We start from the raw sequence: 27972 nt of genomic DNA on the forward strand, positions 1-27972 counted from the left end.
AATTGCTGCACAAACCTCAAATATTCTTGAGCGATATGGAACAAAGCGATAAATACCTATGCGTAATCTCCATTGCAACACAGATAACTTTTCCTCCACACCTTAGGTTGATATGAGAAAATGAGGGAAGAATTCACATTTTGAAAGCACAACAGATAACAAAAATAAATTGAGACCACTTTTTAAGGAAGGAAATCCTTTTGCTTCAATAAACAAATTTCCCCCATGTTATATGAAACAGGCTCGTCTTCTAAAGGTGAAATAATAAACATTTGCTAAATTAATATACTTTTCGCTTATTGACGCTTTAGATGACTGGAATGGACCTTGAAACTTAAAAGAAGATTCTTCAACTTTTGAATTACCCTTTAAAGTGTTTGTCATTCAAAATCACTATATTACTAATGACTCATGGGCTTATATTTCTTGGGAGGAGTTTTTGAACACATTTAAGTCTAGCTTTTGCAAGAATTCAGTAAATTCAGACCTGCCATTGAATTTAGACAAGTGTTTTCATGTTGCATTTCTTAAAAAGACAAGGGTACAAAAAGTTGGTAGTTAAGCACAAAGTGTAGTTTTATAGAGTTGGGATTGTTTTTTGTTTTGTTTATGCGTCTTTCAAAGTAGCTTTTATTTTAGGCTTCTGTGAGTGTTTTCACCCACCGCGTGGGGTTTGAGCACATGCATACATGAATAGTCCTGCATTATCAAATATTTGATATTTGACTTTCTTGCTTGCTTGAGTTCTCCTAAGGCCCAGAGTGTTCAGTAAATGAACAAACAGCCATGGGTTTTCAATCCTGAAAATTCTTCGTGGTGACAGACAGAGAAGCCTGATTGAGCCACTGTTCAGTTTTAGAGTGCCAAAAGGAAGTCAGCTGCTATGTGACTTTCGTACACATGATAAATGATTTTCTCAAAAGAAAATTTCCATTTGAATGCGAAAATTCCTATTATAAGAATACACTGGGAAGAGGAAAAAAAAGACTTGCAGTGAGAATAAAACCCTCTCTTCCATTTAATCAGATAGCAAAGGCATTTCATTCAACATTTTCAATGAGTGCTCATTTTGAAATCAATCTTTTAAAACTATGGTGGCATCAGTGTCATTTAAACACTTGTTTTTGTTTTCACGGGGACTCCATGTTGTCATTTTCTTCAAACCAAGGTATGTCAAAGAGGAATACAGCCTGCTACATTAAGTTCAGTAACAGCATTGCAGCATGGAGCATTTTATGGAGTCTTTGATAAAGAAGGAAATAAGTGTTAACATTTAAAAGACATCTTCGTCTTCCTAGGAGTTCATTTTGATTTTACGTTTAGATTTTTATCACAGCATTGACACCAGAGTTAGAAATATTGATTGAGGGAGATTTTCGCAAGAATATACTCTGATGAAAAATCAGATCTATGCCTAAGTCTCCTTCTTATAAAATACATTCTGATTAGAAAATTGCCATTGTCTTTCAAATTTGGGAGTACTCAGGTTGATCTGGGGGGGGGGGGGGGAGTGGGCAAAAGCAGCCTGCCTGCCAAGTCTATTTATTTAGATAAGTTCAGTACTTTCACTTTGAAAATGTCTTTTTAGTTTTGGGGGGAAAAAAGTTTTAAATTATAGCCATTTTATAAAAATTGCTTCTAGCAAGCAAAAAAGCCTATGGAAAACCCATAATTGAGACAAGTACCTACATTTTATTTGCTCTGTGCTGCTGAGATTTAGAACCCCTTTCCATTTACAGTTTACTTTTCACAGAACATTATTAACTTTTTGGCTTCATACATGATCTTCTGTCAGATGCTTTTGATTTGTAATTTAGCAAAGTATAATAAACAGTGCAAAAGTCATGAATTTTGCTCTGCATCCTGAGCTCTGTGGTAGGGAAAATGTGATAAAATGTGTACCTTAAGTCTTGTTTGATGATCTCTCAAAGCAAGTTTGCCTTCTGGAAATAATTTCTGGGGTTGAAGAGCATGGTATTAACAGATTTAATGTGGCTATTCAATGGATTGGCGAAGTACTATGTGAGGTTTAACAAAATGAGAGAGACAAATTGAACATCAACAAAAGTTACATCTGTGAAGAATTATAAATTTAATTAGAAAAAAGGCAAACTTAAAAGACCTCATTAACTAATCAGAAGTCAAAGTTACTAGTTTAGGATTCTTGAATTTAAATTCTACGACGTTCTGCTATCTTTTTTCCTCTTTGTATTTCTGCAATTCTCAGTATGTATGCTGCTGTGGGTATTCTATACAAAGAGTTTTAAAAAGCATTAGAGTGAAGTGACTTCATTGTAATATAAGATGACTCTTTGTAATGTTAGGGGAAATATTTTTGTACTCATAGGAACATTTGAATTAAAAATACCAGATTAGAAGAAGACAAGAAACGTATTAAGTTTATGGATATGAAGCAGAAAATATGAGCTTACTGAATGCCTAACAGCATTTTCCTGAAAACCATGAAATAATTTTTTTTTCTCTTTTGAGTGGAAATCTGCCTAATGAATAATTTTTGAAACACATTATGCTCTTGGACCTTGAAAACACAGAAACTTCCAGCGATATTGTCAAACATAAGAGAAAATCAACACCAATCAGAAATAGGTGTTCTTTTTAGATAAGTCATTATAAGAGCATGTTTCCTTACTGGCCTGTAATCTTGTACTACACATAAAAAACTAAAAGCATGTGAAGTGTAGCATTTTGTAAACTGTAACTAATTTTGCTCACATCTGTGTCTAATTGTTGTCTGCATTCGCATTCTTGAGAGTAGATTTATTTTTCCTGGACCACGATGTGGATTCAGCTGACCAGCCTAAGTGAGGATTAGTTGTTTTAAAGTTATTTTGATTAAAGAGTCATTTTTAAATACAGTAACACACAACACATGGTTTAAATAATCCTTGAGACACAAAAGAATATATCTGAAGTATACTTAATGAAATGAAGATCATGGATATGGGCTTTCAAAAATTGTAGTATATGAAAGTACAGTAGAGACTGAGTCAGGGCAGCATTAAAAAAAGTGCAAATGCATTTTTTTTCAGTGAGAAAACGTGGTCGAAAAATTCTTATGTTGAAGTGCATTTTTAAGTTTGACTTTGCAATTTAATGATAGGTTCAACCACAAATATAAGGATAATCAAACTTTCAAAGTATACAATGAAACCAAAATTATATTTCCAGGATTATACTATCTAGCCAATGTTAAAATAGGAATGTATTTTAACATTTAACAGAAAGTGTGTTTTACATACTCTTTCCCACAATTAGGCCAAGAGAGTTCTTAAAACTAAGCTAGTTCTCACCTATAATTTATTCCAGGTGTATAATAGCAGGGGAAAAAAAAGGAAAAAAAAATTTATCCTCGTAGATTGCTGCAGTTTCTAGAGGAAAACATTTAATCTTACGTGAGAACGTTAACAAAAATTGCAGCCGCCTGCTATCACAAAATGATATATCTACAGGAATTAAAATTAAATTTTCACTTACTACTCGGGCGTCTGTTAATGATTTTCATCCTGCATGTATTCTAGAAACACATACCTAGAAATTTCACATAATGTTACACCAAGGGATCTAGACTTCAACAGTGCACTCTTCGTGCCAAAAAGGTAGAATTCCTCAATTTCATAAATCATAATTAGAAAATAACCGGACTCAATGGCAGAAATTTGCTTGGATCAGTTTAATGCCATTTGAGATGCTTCAGTTCTCATCTTTGTTCTGTAGCCCTAATTGATGTCAGTTCAGGTTGAATGAAAATGCACATCAAAGATTTGGAATTCCGAGTCATTTTAAGTGTTTTCCAGAATGCTCTCTACTGCGAGGCGTTAGTCTGAGCTTGTAAACCAGCAGCCCACCCTCACCTGAGCTTATCACCTGCTGGCGGTTTGCGCTGCCTCTGGAGGAAGAGTAGTAGCTGGCAGAGCCTGCCTGTGAGCCTAAGTTAGTTGGTTCATCTGGAGACAAAAGGCACCAAAATGCTGGCTCCCTGGGACATTGAACTGATGATTAAGCTCTCTGTTCTCTTGGTTGAAACGACAGAAAATTAAACGGAAAGCTGACTGCTTTTTCTGTTTTAGCAGGCGATGGTGCGTAAGCAGTCACTGAATTTCAAATTTGCATGAGTACATGAGCACACGTCACTCAGTGATGTGATTTTGGGGTATGAAAACTTGCCTTTGCCATTTAGAGTGACATTTTTCAGCATTGCCTGAAAGTTGCCCAGAAGCTGTTTCAGTAAATGCTACATGACGAATAGTAAATATAGGAGAAACCACCATGGTAAGGAGGAGAAACTGTCAGGAGTCAGGGGTGGGCGGGAACTCTGTTTCAGCTGGTGATAGCAGAGAATGGAAGATCTTCCGAGGGTGCTGCAGGGTTAATTCTTGAACTGCTGTGAAACACACTCATTTTGCTAATAGCTATTTTTCTCCAAGCACCTTTTCCAAGCTGCCTGGGCAAGGCTGCTTTGCATGTTGATTGGGGGAGGGGTAATCCCGTTTGCAGCTGTCATAGGCCAGTGATGAATCACTATCCCGTCATTTGGCTGCCTTCCCCCTTGACAAGGGGAGGAGGAGGGTAGACCTGCAGGAGGAAACAACAGTGGAGACCTCAACTTCAAGACAATATGCCTTTCACTGCTGCAGTATCCTCCTTTTTCTCTTTTGGTTAAAAGAGAGCATTGTCGTTCTCAGCCATGTGCTCTGTATAATTAAGAGCTGACACTGAAGCAGAGTAACAACAGCTTCTAATTTCTTACCCCCGATCACAGGTGCAAACATCTCAAACCAGTTCAGATGTTGCTGTTTCCTCAAGTTGCAGGTAAGGATATTTGACATTTTTAGAGATTACCTTTCTGTGACCCATATCTATTTTTGTCTAGTATTTCTTAATTATTTCTATTAATAGCAACAGCCTCTGTTGGAAATTACTTAACAATTTGTGTGTGTACGCGCTTGTAAAAAAATTTTAAGTATGTAGAAAGGGAATAGGAGCCTGGGTTTGAAAATGATTATGGGCTATAGTTTCTGGTGTTAGGTAAACTGTGAATGTGTAATGTGAATTAGGAGAGAAAAGTTGGATTGTAAGCCATTTCTAGTTTGATTTAGAAGATTGGGGAAGTAAAAACTCACTTTAGAAGTTACAGGGTTCATATTAAGCTGCTTTAAAAACTATTTACAGTCAGTCTAAATGCAACCTCTAAAATAACTAGCTTTTATTAACCTGGTGGGGGGAGGAACACTCTTCACTTCAATGGAACATTAACACCTCCCCCCCTTTTTTTTTTTAAGAAAAATACATAGGTTTAAAATAAAGTGAATGGGCCTTAGATTTTTTAAAAAAAAAATTGGCTGTCAGAAAACAGAAGGGTATCTAGGTGTGGTTTTAGTCGCTTTAAATAAGCCCCCCTCCTCTCCATGAATAGAATATTAAATATACACGGATAGCTCTGCAATTGTGAACGTGAGTGGTGGCTTTACCATCATTTTATAAAATCAGCAACTACTGAGTCTAAGAACTTGGGAGCAGGGGGGGAGTATTTAACCTTTTATATGGTAAAAATGCAAAAGTGCAGCATTGAGGTAGAATTGTTATTTCCCTGAATAAGTGACAGCTAGGTATTCTAAGCGCTAATGCTCCCAGGGACTCACTGTATGTTGGCCTTATCCCTTTTCAATTGGGCACGCTGTATGTAATCCACAAAGCAAACAAGTGAGCCGACATCATAATGTTTTAATGCTGCATTTGTTTCAAGGGAAACAGAGGAACAATTAAGCAGTTTGCCAGAGTAAACACATGCATCAGGACTATCTCTTTCCCTGTCACTGCACTATGGGCCTCAAGTGTTTTATTTGGTTTGGAGACCCATTAAATTACAATTGGGTGGTAAATTATAAGGGAGTACTGGTGCTAATTTATGAAACAGATTCCATAGACAGTGACGCTTCGTCCTTTTATACCTGTTTACATATTTGTCTTTTACAGAAGTAACGCCTCTGTTTTTTCAATTTAAAAAGAAAAGCATGACTGCATTTTTTTTTTCCTTTGGAAATTAAACTTGATGTAATGGTCTCACTGTGATTTGATGAGCTGTGTAAGAAAAAAAGATTTTTCAAAGCGCCATGTGAATATTTGGTTAGCTAGGTAAGGCCAAGGACACCTTTGAGCACCACATGTTGGGAAAGCATGACTGAAGGTAAAATGTAAGGTGAACTGTTTGGAGTCTAAGAAAACAGATACAATGGGACTTTTGTGTGAATGTGTTTCAAAGGTGTCAAGTCGTTAGCGCATTAAATACTAGTGTTATGAATTTGGTACATCTGTCACACGGAAGGCTTCTTGTCTTTAGGTCTATGGAAATGCAGGATCTAACCAGCCCGCATAGCCGTCTGAGTGGTAGTAGTGAATCCCCCAGTGGTCCCAAACTCGATAACTCTCATAGAGATAGTAATTCCATGACTCCCAATGGCACCGAAGGTGAGTGTCTGCCTTCTCGCTATTTGCTTTGCACCTTGTTTCTTCGTCAGCGTATACTTTGTTATATACAAGGGGGTTATGATTTCAGTTGTCAAGCCCATGAAACTACTGTTCTAGTTCCCATTTGGGTCGTTTGACTTGTGAATCAGTATTCATCCTTCAGTTAGGAGCTGCACAGTACTAAATTATTGTAACATTAACAGACTGGTTCTATTTGGCATAAATGGACACACACGTATATGGATGGGTGCGTAACGTTTTTAACCTTTGAGTGTTTTTTAAGCTTCTTGCTGATGACTCTTCAGAGTTTAGTATTTGCATTGTTTTGTTCTCTGAGCAATGAGAATTTGGAATTACTTCCTTTCCCTTTTGATACTAAATATAACAAAATGGGTTTCAACGTAACATTGGACTGGATTGTTTCTAAATACCGGTAAAATTGTGTGCCTAATGTTCTTGCCTCTCTGACCGTTGAGATATAAGCAAATAACAAAACAAAACAAAAAGCACCCTTGTTTACAAATATACAACCTTATTTGGGAGCTACATGAAATTTATTGTCTTCAGGATTAGAGAGTATACCTGAATAGTTGTGTTACAATTATTTTGTAAGTTAATACATATTAATATTTATGTAAATTTTATGTAAACACCTACTTTAGTCCATAGATTCCTCAGTCTAAACAAGTAAGTAAAGCTATCCGTGTGCATTGTGAGCTGTTCTGCACATTTATTTAGGTATTATGTATAATTTTAAAACTGTAACATATGCAAGTATGTGTTACATATTGTATTTATTTCTACTTTAGCCTGTTGAAAAATTGCTGCTTCACACACGATATTTTTGCTTATTCCTTACTAAGCCTCAGGACCTTAATGAACTTACAGCATAAGTTTCACTAGAAGTTCAGTGAATTATCCATGTTAGAATTCCATCCATCCATAAACAACACCCTTAACCATCATTTCCCAATCGCCATGGTGATCTTTTATCACAGTTCTTAAAAATAAACAAAACTAAATGCCATATAATTGTTTGTTTGGTGCAGTATTCCAGCACGTATTGGTGAAGCCTTTTAAAACTAGGAATGTTAGGACATTTCTGATCCTAGAAAACATATAAAGTGAATTGATTCTGATATTAGATACCTTCATTTCTATACCGACAGTGGTGATTTTTAATGTGTAAATAGTCTGTATTTTGCTTTTTGAGTAAATACGTTCGTTACCAGCGTTGCTGAAAAATGGTCACTGTCAAAAGTAGAAACTCCGCTGATCTAGCAAAAAATAAAGAAAATAAAGAAAAGAAACCTCTGAATGAAGTTGGCTCTTCACCTCAAACTCTTCCCATTTTGACAGGCAATCAAAAAGACACTGAAATTATTTTTAGGAAAGCAATTCTGGTATTGAAGTAGGTTTCGTAGAGCAAATAAAAAAAAAGTCCTTTTTTCTCTCCTTTGGGATTTGGCTTCAGGTGGAAGTGTGACTGCCACACAGTGTAGGTTGGGCGTGTGCAGTCTGAGTGTAGGTCCTTCGGGTGGGGGGCCCCAGGCCGGTGTCCTCGTGCAGGTGGCTACTGACAGGAGAGTCAGAGGGGCCACAGGTGCAAACCTTAAATAGTCCTCATCGCTGAAAAGTCCAAATAAGACCATCATTTAGAGTAACTTAAAAATAAAGAAGACTATGTCTAATCATTTTTGCTAAATAGAATTTACTAATACGTATTGGTTGGAGTAATTATGAAATAATGCATAGTGGTAGTTCACATACGTATAAACAAATGAGGTGGGGGGGGGAGGCATTTTCATTTTGTCATCATTTACTGGCAGATTGTCTCCTACAGAATAAGAACCATGTAATACTGAAGCAGAGTCTGTGATGGGGACTGCCCCCTAGGAAGGCTTTGTGTGAATGACGTGTGGTTTGTTTTTTAAGGACATGTGGAGTGGTTATATCTTTCTAACAGTTTGTTTACCTTTAATAGCTTGATATCAGGTCCATATTCAGGAATATGTGTCTTCTACCATTTTTGCATAAATGGTTCAAAAGAGTACGATTTTGTAGGTAATTGTGGAATCTGCTGAGGCAATCTGGCAAATACTTTGAAATTACTACTTATCCAGAAAAATTCTTAATGATCTTATGTTTTAGAAATGAAATTTTTAGACCTATTTCAGACAAAGGCAGTTACACATTTCGTTTTGTTTTCAGGGATCTTACCTGGGTTTACTTTGTAACGGCTATGGTAGTTAAAGTGGAGTTAGAAGGTACCAGTATAAAATAAATTCTCCAAAGAATAAAGGGAATTTTCATCATTCTGCTTGGAGATCCAGTTTTATTTTCGTATATAGTTTGGAAATACGGTTGTAGACTTGCTTTATGATCCATGTTACATGCCTGTTTAGATGCAGACTCTATCAGAAAGTTCTGAGTTATTAAGTTTGTGAATCAGTTCATCAAGCTGCTTACGCGTTCTGTAACACCTGTGTTTCCTTACCCCCCAGTCACCGCTAGAGGAGTGAAGGTTAAAATTAGTGAGCTCCTAGTGTCTGGCAAGCTTCCCTGGGATATAATCCTTATAGACTTTCCTAGTCCTTCTTTGAAAGTCTTCTTGCGAAACTAGGACTGTTTACCAATGAATTAGAAGAACGAAAAACAAGAAATTCATTTAAATGTAAGAGAGCGTTTAAAGTGTCAATCATCTCCCCTAACTCCATGACAAATATTTTTAGCTCTATATGCCGTGATTTATATTTAAGTGACTTCACTGCAACTGAGTTGAAGCTATTCTCCTTAATGAGGTCAACAAAACTTCCATTGAGTTGACACAGTTGTTGGCTTTGCCCGCGTTTATATAGGTTGTCTTCTCAGAGCCATTTTTTACTTCCTGCCCCCACTTGTCCCTATAATGAGGCTAAGAAAACATGAAAATCTCCTGTATCAAAAACCATAACTTCATCTGAAGAACAAACAAGAAGGGAATGGAATGGAGAGGCCGAGATATTAAGTTTCTTCTTAAGTCGGCTGCCAAATTATCATAAGACTCAATGTTTGTAGGTTCTGTACTCACAGGTTAGTGCCTATTTTCATGGTTCATCTAAGGGATAAAGACAGACAGACACTGAGCTATAGCCTCAGATACTGGGCTTTTTTATTCCCCAGATGAAATGTTCTTCAGTTAGGATGGTTGTTTACTGTTTCCTGCTTCAAAAGTTTCAACTATTCGTATTTTACATTCTATTCCAACCTCTCTGTGAATCGTTACCATAGTTAACTGTTGGTTTCTCACAGTTTATCAACCTTGGAGATAGAAAGCATAGATAGGTAAAAAAACAAAATAGCATAAATGAATGCCTGAGTTGCACTGAAAAAAAAAAAACAAGTGATAGGTTTCCAAATGAAGTAATAAATATTTTAATTACTCTTAAACAATTACAATTTGATTTGGAGGAGACTCCTGGATAGTTATGAAAACTATGAGCAACTGTGGCTTTCTTTTAACTGTTTGGCCTATTTTGGGGGGGGGGGGGCAGTTAGTTTTCCAAGACAGGATTGAAGAGAAATTTCTTATTAGATTGTAACAGCATAATTTTTAAGACCTAGGCTTCTTGCTGGTGATGCTCGCTAATATTAGATCTATATTAAAGCACCGAATCTGAGAGGATTCCTAATGTGTGGATATATGTCAAGCCTGTTGACGTCTGTGTTGTATAAGCGTGCAAAGTTGTTGGGAAACCTTCCTTTGGAAGGATTCAGGGCCGTAGCAGTAAAAGGAGTTTTATTTATGTACCTAATTAAGGCCTTGTTTGCAAAGCAGTGATTCTTTCCATCTTTGTTTTTTCTCGTTGTCTTATTTCCATGGGAGCCTAAGATTGGTCAGTTCATATATTGCTAGTTTGAGTGTTTATTTTTGCTTGTCTGGGGAGGAAGAGTGGGGAAGGGCAAAAAAGAAGCGTGAGCAAGTGGAACTGAGAGCTCTAATTCTGAGTTTTTGCTATTGTAAATTCAGATTCAAAGTCAAAAAGAAGCTTAAACTTGTCTTAAAGCAGATGAATTTGCCTTTAAGTGACATAACACCACATGCGGTTGAAATCTTCACTACAGACAGGGTTTCAGGAATTCTGATGGTAATTCAAATAGTAATTTTGAATTGGTATATCAGATTCCCAAGGTGATAAGAGATACAATCTTGAATTAGGTGGCTAAATTTTCTGCATTTTAAAAATTTATTTAATTGTGTATTGCATATTTTAGGATGATAGCTTAATTCAATTTTGTATTACCAGGAGCTATTTTAATGTTGTTTTATCATTTCTGCAAAGCTCAGAACACCAACAAATGATCTGAATTTGTTTTTCTCGCTGCAATATGAATTTAGTGAAAAAAAGTTATATGCAACTGGAAGATTTTTAAGAAATCTTTTAAGAAATATGTAAGCTGGAGTGAATGTGTATAAAATTATGGTTTGAGGCTGCATTTTAAAGGCTACATTTGTATATTTGTGGTCAAATATTCTGTTGTCAATAGAAACATGGTAATCTAATTTTATTATTGTTTACATTCTGCACATGACTTACTTTCTGGAAGATTAAGGGACATTGTGAGTAAAAGGATTTCTAAATGACCTTTTTAAAGTTTGCCTGTAGCCACATAATTGGTCTCTTATAAATTGTTCACAAGGAAAAGCCATGAAAGGATGAACAAAATAATTTTAGGATTTACTATTTGCCTATATTGTATCCGAGAAGAGTTTTCACATGCCTGTTACTAATTAATAATGATAATGGCTAATGTTTATAAAGAACTTAATGTTAGTCTTTATGCTGACCATTCTCCAGGATTTGTTTCATTAATCTTCAGAAAATTCCTGACATCCCAGTGTCGTGGTTAAGACGCTGGGTTTGACTCCCAGCTCCACGATCACTAGCAGGGTTAGCTTCTGTTGGGCTCAGTGTCCTCGACTGTAAAATGGGTATCAGAGCAGAAACCTCTCTCAGGCTTGCTTTGAGGATGATAAGTAAAACCTGGGGCACACTTGGGACTTCCTAAGTACTCTGTATTTATTAACTTCTGTACCATATCTAGACTTGTATGGTACTATTACTGTTTTACATACAACAAAACAGAGCGTTAGAAATTTCAGTGCCAAGTTTAAAGGCACAGGGTTTATAATTGGTACCACTAATATCTGACCTAGTATTTGAATCCAGTTCTGAGTTCAGAGCTTGGGTTTTAAAATCTCTGTATTAGTCTGTGGAAAGAATACATGATTCCCATCCCCGGCCAGTGTCTTTTCTGACACCTTTGTACTAAACACTGGTGCCTTCCCCTTCCACATGGATGCCTTCTCAACTGGAGAACACCATTCCCTAGCAAACAGTGGAGCTGTAAAACGGCCTATGGCAGAGGCTTTGATGACGAAAGGACTTCGTTATGAGGCCACGTCCCCAGGGCAGTTATATTCTGGTCTTTAAGTTCTTGTGTGCATGAGTGTAGGAGATTTCTTCTTGGTGCCACGCGTGCAAAGCATATTGCATCAATAGGTTAAGTTTTAGGGGATTGTCTCTTACTAGTTTTCAAAGCTTTAGACTTAATTATAATTCCATCAGCCGTCTCTCTCTGTTGGCTTCCCTGGGATCAAACAGAGATGGGAAGTCCTCTCTGCTTTTCATTACAATAGTCATTATTATATGCACATTTGGATTGGAGCAGTATTACTGTGAAATCTAAAAAGCGGTCACAGTTTTGCTACTGCTCAGAGTAACCATTTTCTACCTCAGAAAATATTCTTAAGTGGATGGTAAATTTGGTCACATTTCTCTTAGAGAACCGGGCTATGTTAACTAAGCAAAGCTCGAAGAAGCAGCTTAAGTGGCATTTGTTGGGGGTTCCATAGAAACAGCGGTTACGGAAGCCAGGATATGGGAGCACGGGTGCTATGTTCTAGGAGCAGCAAGTAGCCGTTCAGGCGGTGTGGCCGGGGGAGAGAGGTTGACGGGGTATAAGAGGCGAAGTCACAGGATACAGGGGTGGCATGTGTAGGGCCTTGCACATTGGCAGATGTACTATCGCTCATAAATAGCTTTGGTAGGAAGAATAGGAACTCCAACGCTTATTGCCTGAAACTGTGCTCAGAGTACAGAATCAGACTTCTTGATAAACGGACTCTATAGTATTCTCTTCTTCCCCAATACCTCACAGTTCAGGAGAATCAGAGTTCTATGACATCTCTTCTCTAGCTGGGCCAGAAGTTAGGTAGCATCAGCAATCTGTACCTCCCTTAGAACATCCTATGTTCTGGGAGAAATTCCTGGTTCCCTCCAGGGAGATTGTGTGAACCTTTAGTGAGTCCTAGCATTTGGGCTAATTCTGAATCCTTCACTCATGGATTCCTTGCTTTAAGTGATTCCTAATTTCTTTTGATGGCCAAAGATGCCTTGGGGGTGAGCTGTGTATAGATAACGTGATGGGTCTATGTGTGCCCACTTTGCTTACTTGGAGTAAAGTCTAAGAGTGACTCATTTTCCTCTTTTTGGCTCCAAGGGTACAATATAATAGGAAAAAAGACAATTACAAATTTTCCGATTTTATTTTGGGTAGGCAAAAACATTATCTGACACATAGCTGTCTTCAGTGACTGCTGAATAATCCAGGACTTAGGCTGAGGATTTATGTAAAGTTTTAGGACCCCTTTTATAAGTAAAAGGTTGTTGTTATGTTTATGGTAATTTGTTGGTTTTGTAGATTTTTTTAGTTTCATTTCATGCCTGAGACATCTCATTATACTGAAAAAAGGTGGATGAACTCTAGCAAACACATTCTAAGCTGATTTATTTATGTACTCCCTTTAAGGCCAATCGGAAACATTATTTTTCTATGAAATGAATCAAAATCTAAAATGCTTACCTGTTTTATCATTGCATTGATTACTGATCAAGGGAATTGTGAGTGGAAACAATACTTTTTTTTTAACAAAATGAGGACTATAAAATGAATTGCCTAAGTTATTACTGTTTCTTAAGCATATCAAGAAATAGCGTACCTGATTTTATCTGCAAAAGAGTTACCTTTTATGTACCTAATTTCAAAGAGTTTAAATAGCACAAGTACTGTGCTGGAGAAGAGAATCAAAGACACGTCAGACCGATCTCAAAGCTCACATCCTTCACACTCTGAAACATGGGCTCCCTGATAGCCAAATAACTTGGTCCTTACTGACATAATTTATCTGCCCTAAGAAATTTTATGTTACCCTGTCTAAGTGGATGATTCATTGAAGGAAATACAACATCCGTTTATATGTATGTTTCACTTAGTAGAGTCTCTAGGTTCCTTAAAGGCAAGGATAAACCTGTTCACTACTGTGTTCTCGGCATCTAGCAGAAGGCTTGGCTGTGATTAAGCAGTCAACACATATTTGTTGAATGAATGCCCCGTATGACTAAGCAGATAATGCAGGAGAGTGATTATAAGAGACAAGAGTCACTCATTTTATTTAAAGGCATTAATAGATTCAATAAGTATCTAAAGCCTCGTTTTCAAAGTTTGAAAATGATGATTTCACAGACCAATTTATATAGTAATTATACAGGCCATCCATTCAGAGAACATCCACAGTCAACATTGCTGCTGATTTTTAATTTGATCTGTAGTAACTGACTTGCATTTGACCTGTACTAATTAATTAATTTATTAATGACAACTGCTCTTGGACTTAATAGTATTAAGCAATGATGAAGCAACTTCCACATAGTCCAAGAAACACATGAATTATATAAAGATCAGGCAGTTAGTACACTTAGATTTAGTATCTTTACAAGATGGTAAGGTGTCATGATTGGAGGTGAACATTTTATTTTTTTAATTAAAAAAAAATTTTAATGTTTATTTTTGAGAGAGAAAGAGAGAGCACAAGGAAAGGGCAGAGAGAGAGGGAGACACAGAATCCAAAGCAGACTGCAGGCTCTGAGCTGTCAGCACGGAGCCTGATGCAGGCCTCGAACTCCTGAACTGAGAGATCATGACCTGAGCCGAAGTTGGACGCTTAACTGACTGAGCCACCTAGGTTCCCCATAGGAGGTGAACGTTTTAAAAGTGAGGAAAATTCTGGGGTGCCTGGTGGCTCCGTCAGTTAAGTTTCTGACTTTGGCTCAGGTTGCGATTTCACAGTTGGTGAGTTTGAGCCCCATATCGGGCTTCGCTTGCAGAAGACCATGCAGAGCCTGCTTGGGATTCTCTCCCCACCCCCCCACCCCCCCGCTTGCATGTGTTCTCTCTCTCTCTCTCTCTCTCTCTCAAAATAAATTTAAAAACTTAAATGTGAAGAAAACTTGCAAGGGCAAGGATATATATATACATACTGCAGTGAAAAGTCTCTATGTATGTATATATGAAATAAGAATATATATCACACTGTATATCCACCATTACATCATTCAAGAAAGATTCATGATTTGTGTCTAGAAATTTACCAAATATCATCTTGCCAAAGAGAAGTTTACAGTCTACTGGATTTGCAGACCTATAATCAGATGACCACTATACTTTATCACTAGGGCTATATTCTGCAGAGAGGTGGGGTCCTAATTATGACTGGGGTGATCGAGGATGGTTTATGCACACAGGTAGTACTTAAACTGAGTCTTGAAGAAGAGGTGGAAAAACACTGGGTGACAAGCCAGGAAGGAAGAAAGAGCATGGATCGTTCGGCTGTAGCCAAGACATCCCTAGTCCCAGGGGTGTGTGTGCATGTCCCAGGGACATGCACGCAGTGCGTGCCATGCAGCTAAGACAGTAATCACCCAAAGCAGAGGAGGAAGAGCCTTACGTATGAGGTTCAGGAGTTTGAATTCAATCCTGTGGGAGCTGGATGATTTGGAGGCTCATGAACAGGAGCGTGATATGATTGAGTCTATGCTTCAGAAATCCATCGAATGGTATCTTGAAACTGTATTCAAGGGATGGTGGGTGGTGAGAAAAAATGCTGGGTGAAAAGCTAGGAGGACCTTTTTGTCTGAAATAATGTACTTATTTATATGCTATTGTTTCAGTTCAAATTTACATCTAATGCTTGCCTTAAGTGGAGAATGCATAATATTAAAAGTATAGAAAAGCAGTATTGCATGGTGGTGAGAACGTGGGTTTTGCAGTCAGACTAACTCTGGCCAAAAAAAAATTCACCGTTTTGCTATTTACTAACCATGTAATATGGGTTTTGAGAGGCAGCAGAGCAGGGGTTTGAGAGAGGGCTCCGAAGCCTTGTTGTCAGCTCTGCCACTCACCAGTTAGCTAAGTGTGACGCTGAATAATTACTGAACCGCTCTGTGCCTCTGCTTCCTGGTCTGTGAGACGAAGATAGTAATAATAGCTGACTGGGGTGCCTGGGTCGCTCAGTTGGTCAGGCATCTGCTTCTTGATTTTGGCTCGGGTCAATGATCTCATGGTCTGTGTGATCGAGCCCCACATCTGGCTCTGCCCTGAGAGTGTGGAGCCTGCTTGGGATATTCTCCCCCTCCCCCTCCCCCTCCCCCCTCCCCCTCTCCCCCCTCCCTCCCTTCTTCTCCCTCTCCCCCTCTCCTCCTTTCCCCCTCTCTTCCCCTCCCCCCTCTTTCTCTGCCCCTCCCCCGCTCGTGTGGGCATGCACCATCTTTCAAAATAAAGATGAATAAACTTAAAAAAAATAATAGTACGTACCTGTAGGTCTGCAAGGATGGTTAAATTAATTGGTGAAGCGCTTAGAACACAATGTGACTCCTAGGAAGTGCTTAATATTTATTGGTTATTATTATTACCATCATCCTCATTATCATCATCTATGATCTCTGAACCTCTGCTTTGTGAAATGGAGATTGTAGTTTTATCATGGTATTATGGCAATGTCTACTTAAAATACTGAGCATAGTCACTGGCATCTACCATATGTATTCAAACACTAGCAGCTATTATTAAATAATTAAAAATGTTACATTAAAAAAAACTCTACTGGGACTGGCTACTGGGTCTCCGTGGGTGGGAGAGGATATTTTCTCCTCTTCTGATGTCCCTCACATTATCCAATGGCTGTTTCAGGTACTCTGAGTACCTGGGCTACCTAATAAGTACTTGCTCAGTTAATACGTAATAAAGGTAGGGTTTATGTCTGAATATTCCTGCAAATGGGTGAAGAATGGGAAAATATAGGGGAAAAAACATAATCTGAGATGTAAATTTGGTAGGTTGATTACATTTTAGGCAAGTAAACCATTTTTCCAGATTGATATGATTGAGGTTCTGAGTCCTAGCCAGCTCATCTGCTTCCAATCTTCATACACTAGTTTATTTTACCATCCGCTAATTTGCAACATACACTGATACACTTTTATTCAATGCCCTGGTATTCTGGGACTTTTCCTATGGCTGTGCCGTTTTTGCTGATTGTTCAGATTTCCAGCAGAGCGATGATTAAGGATGATCAAGGCCTAATTAGAAAATGTTTGACTTTGTACTTTTCAAAGATTTCGTGAAAGCTATGGTAAGTCAAAGAAATTTGAAACTACTTGCATGACCTTGGGCTAGTTTCGCAAACACCTTGAACCTGCGGTTTCCTCACCTTTGAAAGGTGACGATTATAATATTTCCTAAAGTTGCCATGAGGAGCAAAAGAGGCATTGCTTGTAAAGTACTTAGCACAACGTGTGACCTATAGTAGGTACTCCATAAACATCAATTTCTATTTAAAGTCTTCCTTTTTTGTTCTGAAACTCTACTGAAATATTGCCTAGGTCATTAATTGAGAATTCTTAATTGAGAATCTACTGAAATATTGCCTAGGTCATTAATTGAGCATTGTTCATTGAGAATCTACTGAAATATTGCCTAGGTCATTAATTGAGAATTGTTAATTGAGAATCTACTGAAATATTGCCTAGGTCATTAATTGAGAATTCTTAACATAAGGGCAGTCTTTTTGTACTGTTTTGCCATGCTCCATCAGTGTAACACACTAAAAATAGATCCCACTTTGGAATCTGAATGTAGGGATCTGTTAAAAGTCATTAAATGGCACGTTTCAGGTCTGTGTACTTCATTATATATAAATGTTAGTTAACAGAAAGAAGAACCAGAAACAAATAGGAATTCTAGCTAATGGTGTGAATGGTGAAGTATTGAGGAGAAATAGATGGTGTGAGCAACTTATTTTAAAAGCATGTGAAAAATAAGATGGTTTTATGAGAAATAGGTATGGAATAGTAAATATAGTAATATGTGAATTATGGGATTTAAGCAGTTGGTTTATGGCTGTTCACTATATACTTCTTTTAACTTTTCTAGATGTATGAAAAATGTTATAATAAAACATTCGTGAAAGAAGTGAGCCTACAATACTTAGGAAGGAAACATTTATTTATTTATTTTTCATAAAGAGCTATTCCAGATTCTAACAGAAATACAAAGAAGTAAACAATACTACTGCTGACTTAAGGAGTTCACAGTGTAGGTGGGGGAGATAAGACTTTTTGAAAATTTAGCACAAACTAAAAGGTCCTAACCTAATATGTCAATTGGATTATGAAGCTGAGAATTTTCCATGTGTGACTTAGCCATCTCCAGGAGTTTTAGAGCTGGTACTGAGGTCAGCAAATTCTTTTGTGCCAAAAGCATTGTCTGTAAGATGAGGAAATTAACAGGCCACGTATATAGTTAATTCTTTTCACACGGGACCTTCTGTTTATTAAAATGCACATTTTCAGGTCTGAAATTTCACAGTGGGTTTTTGTCATTATGCACTTGCTCAATCAACAGATTAAAAATAGACTGTCATTCGTGTTCTGAAATACTTTGGTGTTAGAAAGAGGGCTTCATTCTCAAGAAGGTTAGAAGCCACTGATCCAAACAAAAGTGCTCTCAGAGTTTGGAAAAAAGAGCTCTTCAGCTTGCTGAGGTCTGGCCAGGCTTCAAGAAGGAGATGGAATCTGAGCTGAGTGTTGGGAAATGGGTAGAATTTGAATAGGTTGAGAAGAGATGGAATGCATTCTAAATGAGGGACCGATCTGAACAAAGGTAGGATAGTTTGGGAGACCGTGAGGAGACCAGTTTAGCTGAAGAAGGAATTGATCGTAGATAAGGTTGGAAGGATCAGCTGGAGACAAACTGTGGAGGACTCTGAATACTAGACTGAGGAATTTGGACTTCATCCTGGAGCCAGTAGAGAAGCCACAGAATATTTTGAGCAAGGGATTGATATGGTGAAAGTGTTTTAGGTACTAATCTGGCAGCAATTTCAAGGATAGATTGGAATGGGGGAGAGATGAACAGTAGTCCGGAGGCTCATGCAGTCTGCCCAGATTTTGTGTGTCAGGAATCTGAGCCTGGGTGGCAAGAATGAGAGTTTCAGGAGGGGAAAGTGAAGTTTCAGGAGACATCTCAAAGGAGCCGCCCTCCTCTACCATGTGGCATTGCTTTTACTAAAAAGAGTCAATGGGTCTAGACCTCTACAGAAGCCGTTGCACAGTGCTGCTTCAATATGGTACACATGTCACACTTGCTGTGAATAACAAGTTTTCAAATTGACTAACATTTCTTATTGGCCATGTATACAGTCAAACTCTAAGTTTAGTCTATAGGTGTTGATTTGACTTTCCTGAGGTTGTATAAGGTATGATATTTTGAAAACCTAATACTTTTTCTATTTTCTACCCTCTTTTAGGCAAAAGAGGATGGCCCTAGCTTTAAAATTTTGGTGGTCACCAGATGCCAGACTATAGAACCAATAGTCACACATAAAGGCACACCTCATTTTCCCAATGGGAACTACCTAAAGGCAAAAGCACTTGTTTCATGGACATATACGTTGTTAGGTAAAGAACAAATAGTTAAATGGCTCCTTACAATATTTAATTTATTAACTCAATTCTGTGTCTTTGAAGTGTCCTATAAAATCTATAAATTTTCAGATATTACTGTTTCCCACTTTCATATTTCATGCGGTAATTTTATTCACTCTCTTCACATAGGCCTTTGGTATCTGGTATCCCTTACTCCCATCTTTTTCAGTCATTTGACCTAGTTTCCAAAGACCTGTGTTTCCACTTCTGCGTCATGGTTTGAGTAAGCATACTCATTAAATCTGTGAGTGATACAGCCATTGAATCCAAACGATAACTGCACATTATGGTGGCTGTGTATTTATTTTGTCCCACGAGCTTATATTTGTTATCTGTACAGCATAGTCTTGTGCAGTGTAGCTTTTAAAAGAGTTCTTTTAAGACCTATTTATAGCAATAGCTAAGATTTGCCTTTGGGTGGATATGCCCCATGCATTATTGTTAATTTATCGCTCTTTCGAAGGATCCAGGCAGGGTCCTCTTTTAATATACAAAAATTCCAATGGTTGATACTATTTTATGTTAGTGTGTCTTCTCCAAAGAGTACTTGGTTCAAAACAACTTAATGAAGTGCATCCTGCAACTGAGAGGCTTTATAAGCACCTGCACATAAGTTGATTGAGTGATAATTTGGGAGGAATAAAATGTCTCCTTATATTTGAGCATACATAATATAAATTGCCCTATGCAATGTGCCTAGTAGTATGAAGTCAGTTGTAAGTCAGTTGTACATTTTTACCTTTATTTATTCCCTCAATGAATATTGAGTTCCAACTATGTGTCACACATTGTATCAAGTTCTGTAGAGCTACAAAAATATGTAGTTCTTACCGTAAAGACATTTATAATATATTAAAATGGATAAGGCTGAAATGTAAAATGAGGTAGAATAGGATGTATTTTCTGAAGGAGGTATAAATTCCCATTTAGTAGCTCATGGAAAAGAAAAATCAGTCCAGAGTAGTAGGTCAGGCAAGACTTCACAAAGCAGACAGGACTTTGGTTCAACCTTTAAGGAATTGTGTAATTTAGTCAGATGGAAATTTATAGAATGTTTAATGTTGGAGAGAAAGACATTAGCAAAACCATGGGTTTGAGGATGCGTTAAGGATCTCAGTAGGCCAGTTTGGTATAAATGTTGAATATATACAGTCCTGTGATTCATGACCTGTAAAATGGGATAATGGTGTCACACAGAAAAGTTAGGACAATTAGATGTAACTGTGTATTTTATAATACTGTTATATTCTTGTAAGTTAGTATTTGTTAAATAGAGAAGTAAAGCCAAAAAAAAGGAAAGTTTGGTGTTAGAGTGTAGGGGGGTGGGGCTTAAAAACATGAGAAAGGGATGTAACTTAATAGCTTAATTCAGGAGAACATGGAGAGCTAAAGACCTCAGAGCAAGGAGTGACTCCCTCAAATCTAAGCTATGGAGAGATCAGTATCTCTGCTTAGAGTAGAAAGAGCAGGGGCTGAAAGGCCAATTATCAACTTTTACAGGAGAATAGGTATAAGATAATTAGGATAGTGGCTGTGAAATTAGCAAGAAGATGATTGGGAAAGATTATAGAGTGGTGGCAATTATAGATGCGGCAATAGGGTGCGAAGTGAAGGGATCTGGGAGAAACTGGGGTGAAAAGGAAACTTTCATTCTAGATGACATGACCATTACAGAGGGACAAAATGAATATTTTATGTTGGAGTAGGTGGAGTTTCACCCTGATTCAGGTGAGGGTGTTCTGTAATTGGGATGTGGTTCCCATGAAAAAGATGTGCAGGTAGATAGAGATTTGGGAGTCATGTACATGAAGATGATTTTTTTTTTAATGTGTGGCAAGGAAAGACTAGAGAAATAGGTAAGAATGGCATAGAATTATAAAACCACAGAGCAGGCAAAGGGAAGAAAATCCAGAGAACAAGAGAGGTACGAAGGGGAAATGGGGGAATGTTGCGTGTTGTATTGGTCAATGAAAAAAAAAAAAGAGGAAAGCCCAGAGAAAATCAGAATTGGGAATAGTTTGACCTGGGCAATTAAAAAAGTCCTTTTAGTAAAATAACAGCTATAAAGAAAGGGATGATGGAAAGGACTAAAGACAGAGTAGGTGATCCAGATGATCTACTCATCCAGAGTAGATGATCCAGGCAAATTTGTAGGAAACTTGGTGCTGAGTCTCATGGTTGAGAAAAGCCTTTTAAAAATTAAGGGAAACCTGCTTTTTTATTATAGTGGACACATCATGTTATATGAGTTTCAGGTGTACGACATAGGAATTCGACAAGTCTCTACATTATGCTGTGCTCACCACAAGTGTAGCTGGCATCTGTGACTGTACAACACTATTAAAACACCAGTGATTATATTCCCTGTGCTGTACTTTTTATTCCCCTGACTTATGTATTCCATAATCGGAAGCCTTTATTTCCTACTCCCCTTCATCCATTTGGTTTATTTCCTTACTCCCTTCGCCCTCTGGCAACCATCAGTTTGTTCTCTGCATTTATGGGTCTGTTTCTGCTTTGTGTTTTTGTTTCTTCTTGTTTTTTAGATTCCACATGTGAATGAAACCATATGGTATTTGTCTTTCTCTGACTGACTTATTTCACTTAGCATGATACCCTCTGGGTCCATCCATGTTGTCCCAAAGCAAGATCTCGTATTTTTTTTTTCTATGAGTGAGTAATACACACACACGTATATACACATACATGTATATATACACACATATTTATACATATATGCAGTTTTGATATGCGTGTATATACACATAATGTATATATGCATGTATGTATAACACATAACACATCTTCTTTATCCATTCATCTATCCATGGACACATGGGTTGCTTCTATATCTTGGCTGTTACAAATAATGCTTCAATAAACATAAGGGTGCCCTATGTTTAGTGTTTTTGTTTTCTTTGGGTAAATACCCAGATGTGGAATTACTGGATCATATGGTATTTCTATTTTTACTTTTTTGGGGAACTCTCATACTGTTTTCCACAGTGGCTGCACTAATTTAGATTCATACCAACATTGCACGAGGGTTCCCTTTTCCCATATCCTCACCAACACTTGTTATTTGTCTTTCTGATTCTAGCCATTCGGACAGGTATAAGGTAATATCTCAGACTTGTCTGTCTTTGTTGGTAGAAGAGAAGTAACCTCCTGAGATGGAATTATTGAGGATTCTGGGAGATCACATAATGGAGTTTTGTGGCAAAGGCAGTATGTAAGTGGCAGTAAGAATAAAAATGTAAAAGGTTAAATCCTACTATAGGAAAGGAAACCTCCACTGAGATTAACCAGTAGGAATCAGAGATGTTGCAGGAAGACCATGGAAAGATTGAATGTAGCTTTAACATGCTTTATCAAATAGTTGGTTAGGGCATGTACTGAAGAGGTTGGGGCATGAGGTGAGGATTGGAGGCTTGAGGTAGGTAGAAAAGACTCCATAGAAACTATTTCAGGCACAATAAATGGAAAAGGGATGGTCAAGAAAAAGGATGAGTCAAAAGAACATGGAAAGCATACATGTTAGCAAATTTGGTCAGCGGGCAAATTGTGGCCTCATCTTCCATGCTCAACAATCCAGAATAGCAGTTGAAGAATGAAAAATAAGGACTTGCCAAAGCGAGGATTAAAGCCTGGCGAAAAAGATGCTTGGTACGAGATAACACAGGACTCTAAGGTAGCAACTCTTGGTTCCAGACCGGGCTGGTGAAGTTGGAAGGACATGACATTCTCATGAGCAAGTCTAGTACCAGTGCACGAATGAAAAAGGTAGTAAGGATCCATAAAAATTAATGCAAAGTACCTGGTTTAAAGTAGGGGCTGAAAGTATATTTGCCACCATCATTAGTAGTAGCTCCAAATGCCTTTCTCCTGGGAATACTACCAGGGAGCTATCTCAAATGAAGACTGTTAAAAGCACCAGCTTTGGAATTATCAGCTGAATTTCAATCTAGCTTTGTTATTAACAGTATGAAAAGTTATTCAACTTCTGTGTATGTCAACTTCCTCATCTGTTAAGTGGGGGATAACATACTCAGGAGAGGGTAAAAAAAATGCTTAGAAATCATTTAGCTAGGTCCAGAGGTCATACTTTTGTAGTCACTTTATCATTAAAGTGTCTCTTTTAATTAGGAGAAATCAAAGTCTTTCTTATGGGATACAATCTATTATATATGAGCTTCACATTGAAGTTAAGTTTATCCTTTGAAAACTAAATTAGGCAAGTTGCTTGACTTTACATTCTTAAGAGCCAACGCAAGGCCATTTTCCTCAGGATGGCCAAAATCAAATTCAATCATACAGTGAAATCAAATCAAGGTAACTTGAATGTAACTTAAGAAGGCAGGACTAATGATGATTATAGGAGAAAACTTACACAGTAGTCCCTCCTCATCTGTGGATAATATGTTCTAAGACCCCCAGCACATGCTTGAAACCATGGACCGTACCAAACTCTACATACAAACTATGAATCCTAACTGCATTCCTGTAATGTAGGGGTCATTTAAAAATTTTTGTATGTGAGATAATTAAGATCAGAGCTCAAATAACTTTTATAAAGTCTTAAAGCGGATAACTGGATTCTTTGACTCCAAAACCAAAGCTCAAAGATGTTGATAGATGAGAGTTTGTGGCAGCCCTGGAGGGTAGCACGTTGCCCTGTATAGTACAGGCCTAGAGAACATGACTGAGCAAAGGAGTTGCAGGGGGGAGGGGGGCAGTGGGTTGTGAAGATGAAAGAGGCAAAGGGGAGTTTCTGAATAATTAGAGAATATTTAAGGACCTACTCAGGTCCTTAAAGTATCAGATAGAAGATTGAAGACTGGAGTGATGAAGACAGACTCTTGAATGGGGGCAAAAAAGAATAAAAATTGCTGTTTTCTACGAGACTGAAATCCTGTAATGAAGGAAAATGTACAGTGGAGATAAAAGAATCATACAGTTACTTAGAAGAGAACAGAGGATTCATAGAGTTTTCTTTTCAGATAGGTGGCTTAGATGGGATGATTGTTCTCAGATGTGACACTACCTTAAATCTGTAAGAGTTAAAAATTTCAGGAGGTGGTATTTAGTTTTCTAGGAGTTAAAAAAAATTGAGCCTTGGAGAGGTGATCTATTCTGTAATCGATGGCATATTTATAAATCCGATAGTGCGAGTGAGGATGGGTAGTTTTGGTGGCTGGAGATCCCTCTTGTCTTTTTAACTTTCTGGAGGGTGTATGCTTGGCAACAACAACTCAGGAGGTGGTCTCTCTTTATTTGGCTTTCACTCAGAAACTGTTTTACATCACAATAAATCTTCAGTCTCTTTAGCATTGGGTCCCTGGTGATCAAAGTATTCAGTTCCAGTACCTGATAAAATCATGAGTATCTTGGTAGTTGCTTTATATACATCCTCTTCTTTTCAACAGTGAGCCTTTTAAAAAAAATTGGACTCATTAGGAAAAGGGAGTCTTTACTCCTTAGTATATAGATGGGTATATTTGAACAATGGCAGAAGCTAATGTACTTGGGGCCTAGAAGAAAAAGTATCCTCCTCCTTTCCTTCTTCGTTTTAATGGAATTTCAAGTATAATTTAATGTGTCTCCTAGGAGTGAAAGCTATATTCGATTAAGCTAGTAATATGGAGACTAGGTAGAGTAAGTCTTAGGGGTATAAGAGTGGGAGTGGTTTTGGTATAGTAAGCTCTCGCCAAGTAATTTTATCATCCAATCTGTAGAATCCTAGATCTTAGATTTGGTAAAGATTTAGAAGTAATGTGGGCTAACACCCTATGCACTAGAAAATTTTTTCTTCACCATTTTCTCAGGCAAGTGAATGAGGAGCTTCTACTTGAGATCCCCTAGTGAGTGCATTAGCCTGGGAGTGTTCACACTCTAGGAGGATCTGGACTGCTGGGGTTTTACTTCCCTCTATATCCACCGTGTATGGCACTGTGCCTCAATTTCCTTGCTTTGTTGTAGAGTAGTGCTAATTGTTGAGAAGTGCCACATAGTGTCATTTCTTCAAGCCTTGGGATTGAAAACATGCAAAAATAATTCCCATTTCTGCCACTTACTGTGTGACTTTGGACAATTTCCTAGTCCCTTTGCTTTCAATTTTTGCATGTGAAACGAGACAGTACCTAACTAGGGAGCTTGTAAATTGTGCTCTGAGACCTCCTTGGAGAATTCTTTAAAAGGATTAATCATGACGTCCATAGTCTGACAGTAGGAGGCACTTCATATGACCTGTTCCCCTTGGGCCTGATTGTAGTCTTTGATCAGTATATGGTATTTGATTTGGAGTTCAGATCCCTGTGGTAATCTGTCCAGTACAGAGTGAAATAGAGCTATTGCTTTATAGGTACAGGGTGCTGTATGAGTTGTTCTTTCAGGGAGGAAAGCTAGGATGTGGACAACCGGGTAGGAAATTTTGGACCTGTGTGCCAGTAGTAGAGGACCTACTTTCCACAATCTAGGGGAGTATAATGGTTATGAAGAACAAGATCATTAGGTTGCCTGGAGGTGTGAAGAGAAAAGGGAAATACAGGCCTGTGTCAGAATTTAATAGCATCAACTAAGACTTCTAACCCCAAACAACTGGTGGAAAAATGAAAACTTCAGTGACACTATTGTTTGGTCTACACAAAAACAATCCGTTGCAGTGATTCCCATTAGACTTCCTGGTTTTATTTTTCATGTGTTTAGAGGCAGCCTAAATAGTTAATTTTTTGTAAGTGACTATCTGCTGCAACTATTTATGTTATCTATTTGAAAACCACTCATTATGTATTAGTAAAAGATTCAAAGGTCAAAGAGGGTGAATTTGTTATTTGCCTGATGTTTATAAGAAATTGTCAATGTTGAGAGAAGGAAAAGCTGCATGTTCTCCATCATTCTTCCCCATTTCAGAATGTTTTTACTTGTAAGAGAAGCCACCCCAAATATTCTCTTGGTAGGACCTTCGTTTTGGGAAACATGTTATTGATTTTTAAGTAGCCCCTAAGATCTTATTGCCATCTTTCTGGAAACCCATTAGTGGGGGTGTAAAACTTGCACAAAGTGGGCTAGGCAAATCTCAATGATAGCACTTCACTAGTTGTTTCTAAGGAAAGCAATAATACTCTCTTCATTTTTTTTAAAACCTAAATCTGAGGAAAAAGGCAAATGTTCTGAGGTGTCTGGCTTTTCTGTTTGATAGGGGTCAATAATACCATGACTATGTCAGTGGAGTGGATTGCTTTCAATAACTCACAGCATAAGTCTAAATGTTTTTAGTTTACAGCCCCAAGGGGCTTTACTAAAGATCATATATGTTTTTGACAAACTGTCTGCTATTGGTTTTCTTTTAGAATGGAAAACTTAATTTCTGCTTCATTTACATTTAGTGTGGTTTTGGTACCAAGTACATCAGATAGTGATAAATTGGCAGCCAGATACGACTGAGTGGTTGTAATGATCCATTAAATTGAGCACTCTGTTTTTCAGCTATACTGGATAGCTAGGAGTTTGTGTGTGTGTGTGTGTGTGTGTGTGTGTGTGTGTGTGTGTGTGTGTGTTCACACACGTAAGCATGTGCCTGTCCTTGAGTATCATGGCTTTTTGGCTCTGTTTCGTGAAATGGCTACATACCCAAGGAAATAACCTCATGTCCACATCATATAAATGTTAAGATATAAGTTATTTGTTAATAAGCATTTCAATAAATATGGAAGGTAACGCATTTAGCTACTTTTAAAGTGTTTCTGTTTTTAAAGGATAGCTTGACACAATGGATTGTTAACTTAAGCAGAAAACAGTTAACATGCGTATGTTTTGTAAAAATGCTATTACAAATGTTAATCTGAATTACATTCAAATACTAAAAGACTGGCTTTTAGAGTGATTTTCTTGTAACTATTTTGAATGTTATAACTTCTCCACCATGCCTTTACAAATAACTATTAATTGGATATATGATATATGTTGTTTATTTTGTAGTTAAAACAGAGCCAATGAGCAGCAGTGAAATAGTTTCAACAACAGCAGACGGGTCTTTAGACAATTTCTCAGGTTCAGGTAAGGAATATATATTAGACTTTCACATTAATACAAAACATAGCTTTTCTTAGTTTATTGAAACTGTTAGATATATCAAGTATATATCTGTGTGTATATGCATGTGTGTATGTGTGATATAAATGTAATAGAGCCTTATGCAGAGTCCCATTCTTGTAATTCTCTTTTTATCCAATGTTATGAAGTGTTTGCTGAAAATATTGATACCCTATCAAGAAGACAAAATCAAAAGGGGTTTTGTTTCTTTTCTACTAAATTATCTTTATGTTAGTGACTCCTTCCCTTTTTCTCTCATTTGTATGATTTTTCTAATCATGCGTATTTAGTTAGGCAAAATTTTGCTTCTGGTACTCTTTAAGGAGTCTTAGAAACTGTCCTCCTGTCATGTCAACTATAGATCTAATTAAACACTTTATAAAGCAGCTTTCAATCCTTAAGTTAGTTTTGATCTCTTTCACGTTAACAAGGCCTGCCTCCAACAAACAAGTTTCACATCTTTGTTAATGAAATTACTGATAGGAAAGTGATTGTGATATTAAAGTAACTGTGAGGTTGTGATTATGTATTT

General features: G+C 37.5%; 1 protein-coding gene across 14 annotated transcripts in view; it reads left to right on the top strand.

The window, feature by feature from the left end:
* Positions 1-27972, top strand: part of EYA1 (EYA transcriptional coactivator and phosphatase 1) — a 349308-nt gene that overhangs the window by 180719 nt on the left and 140617 nt on the right. For 7 of the 14 annotated variants that reach the window (XM_053208728.1, XM_053208730.1, XM_053208729.1 and 4 more), the window contains 3 exons: positions 4781-4830; positions 6359-6486; positions 27327-27404. In XM_053208728.1, coding sequence (XP_053064703.1) covers positions 4781-4830; positions 6359-6486; positions 27327-27404 — 256 coding nt within the window. Of the gene's footprint in view, positions 1-4780; positions 4831-6358; positions 6487-16086; positions 17538-17885; positions 19323-27326; positions 27405-27972 lie in introns of those variants that run through there. The other 7 variants (XM_053208733.1, XM_053208735.1, XM_053208734.1 and 4 more) reach the window with 4 other exon arrangements.

Source organism: Acinonyx jubatus, chromosome F2, assembly GCF_027475565.1.
Source record: "Acinonyx jubatus isolate Ajub_Pintada_27869175 chromosome F2, VMU_Ajub_asm_v1.0, whole genome shotgun sequence".
In the NCBI taxonomy this organism is placed as follows: domain Eukaryota; kingdom Metazoa; phylum Chordata; class Mammalia; order Carnivora; family Felidae; genus Acinonyx; species Acinonyx jubatus.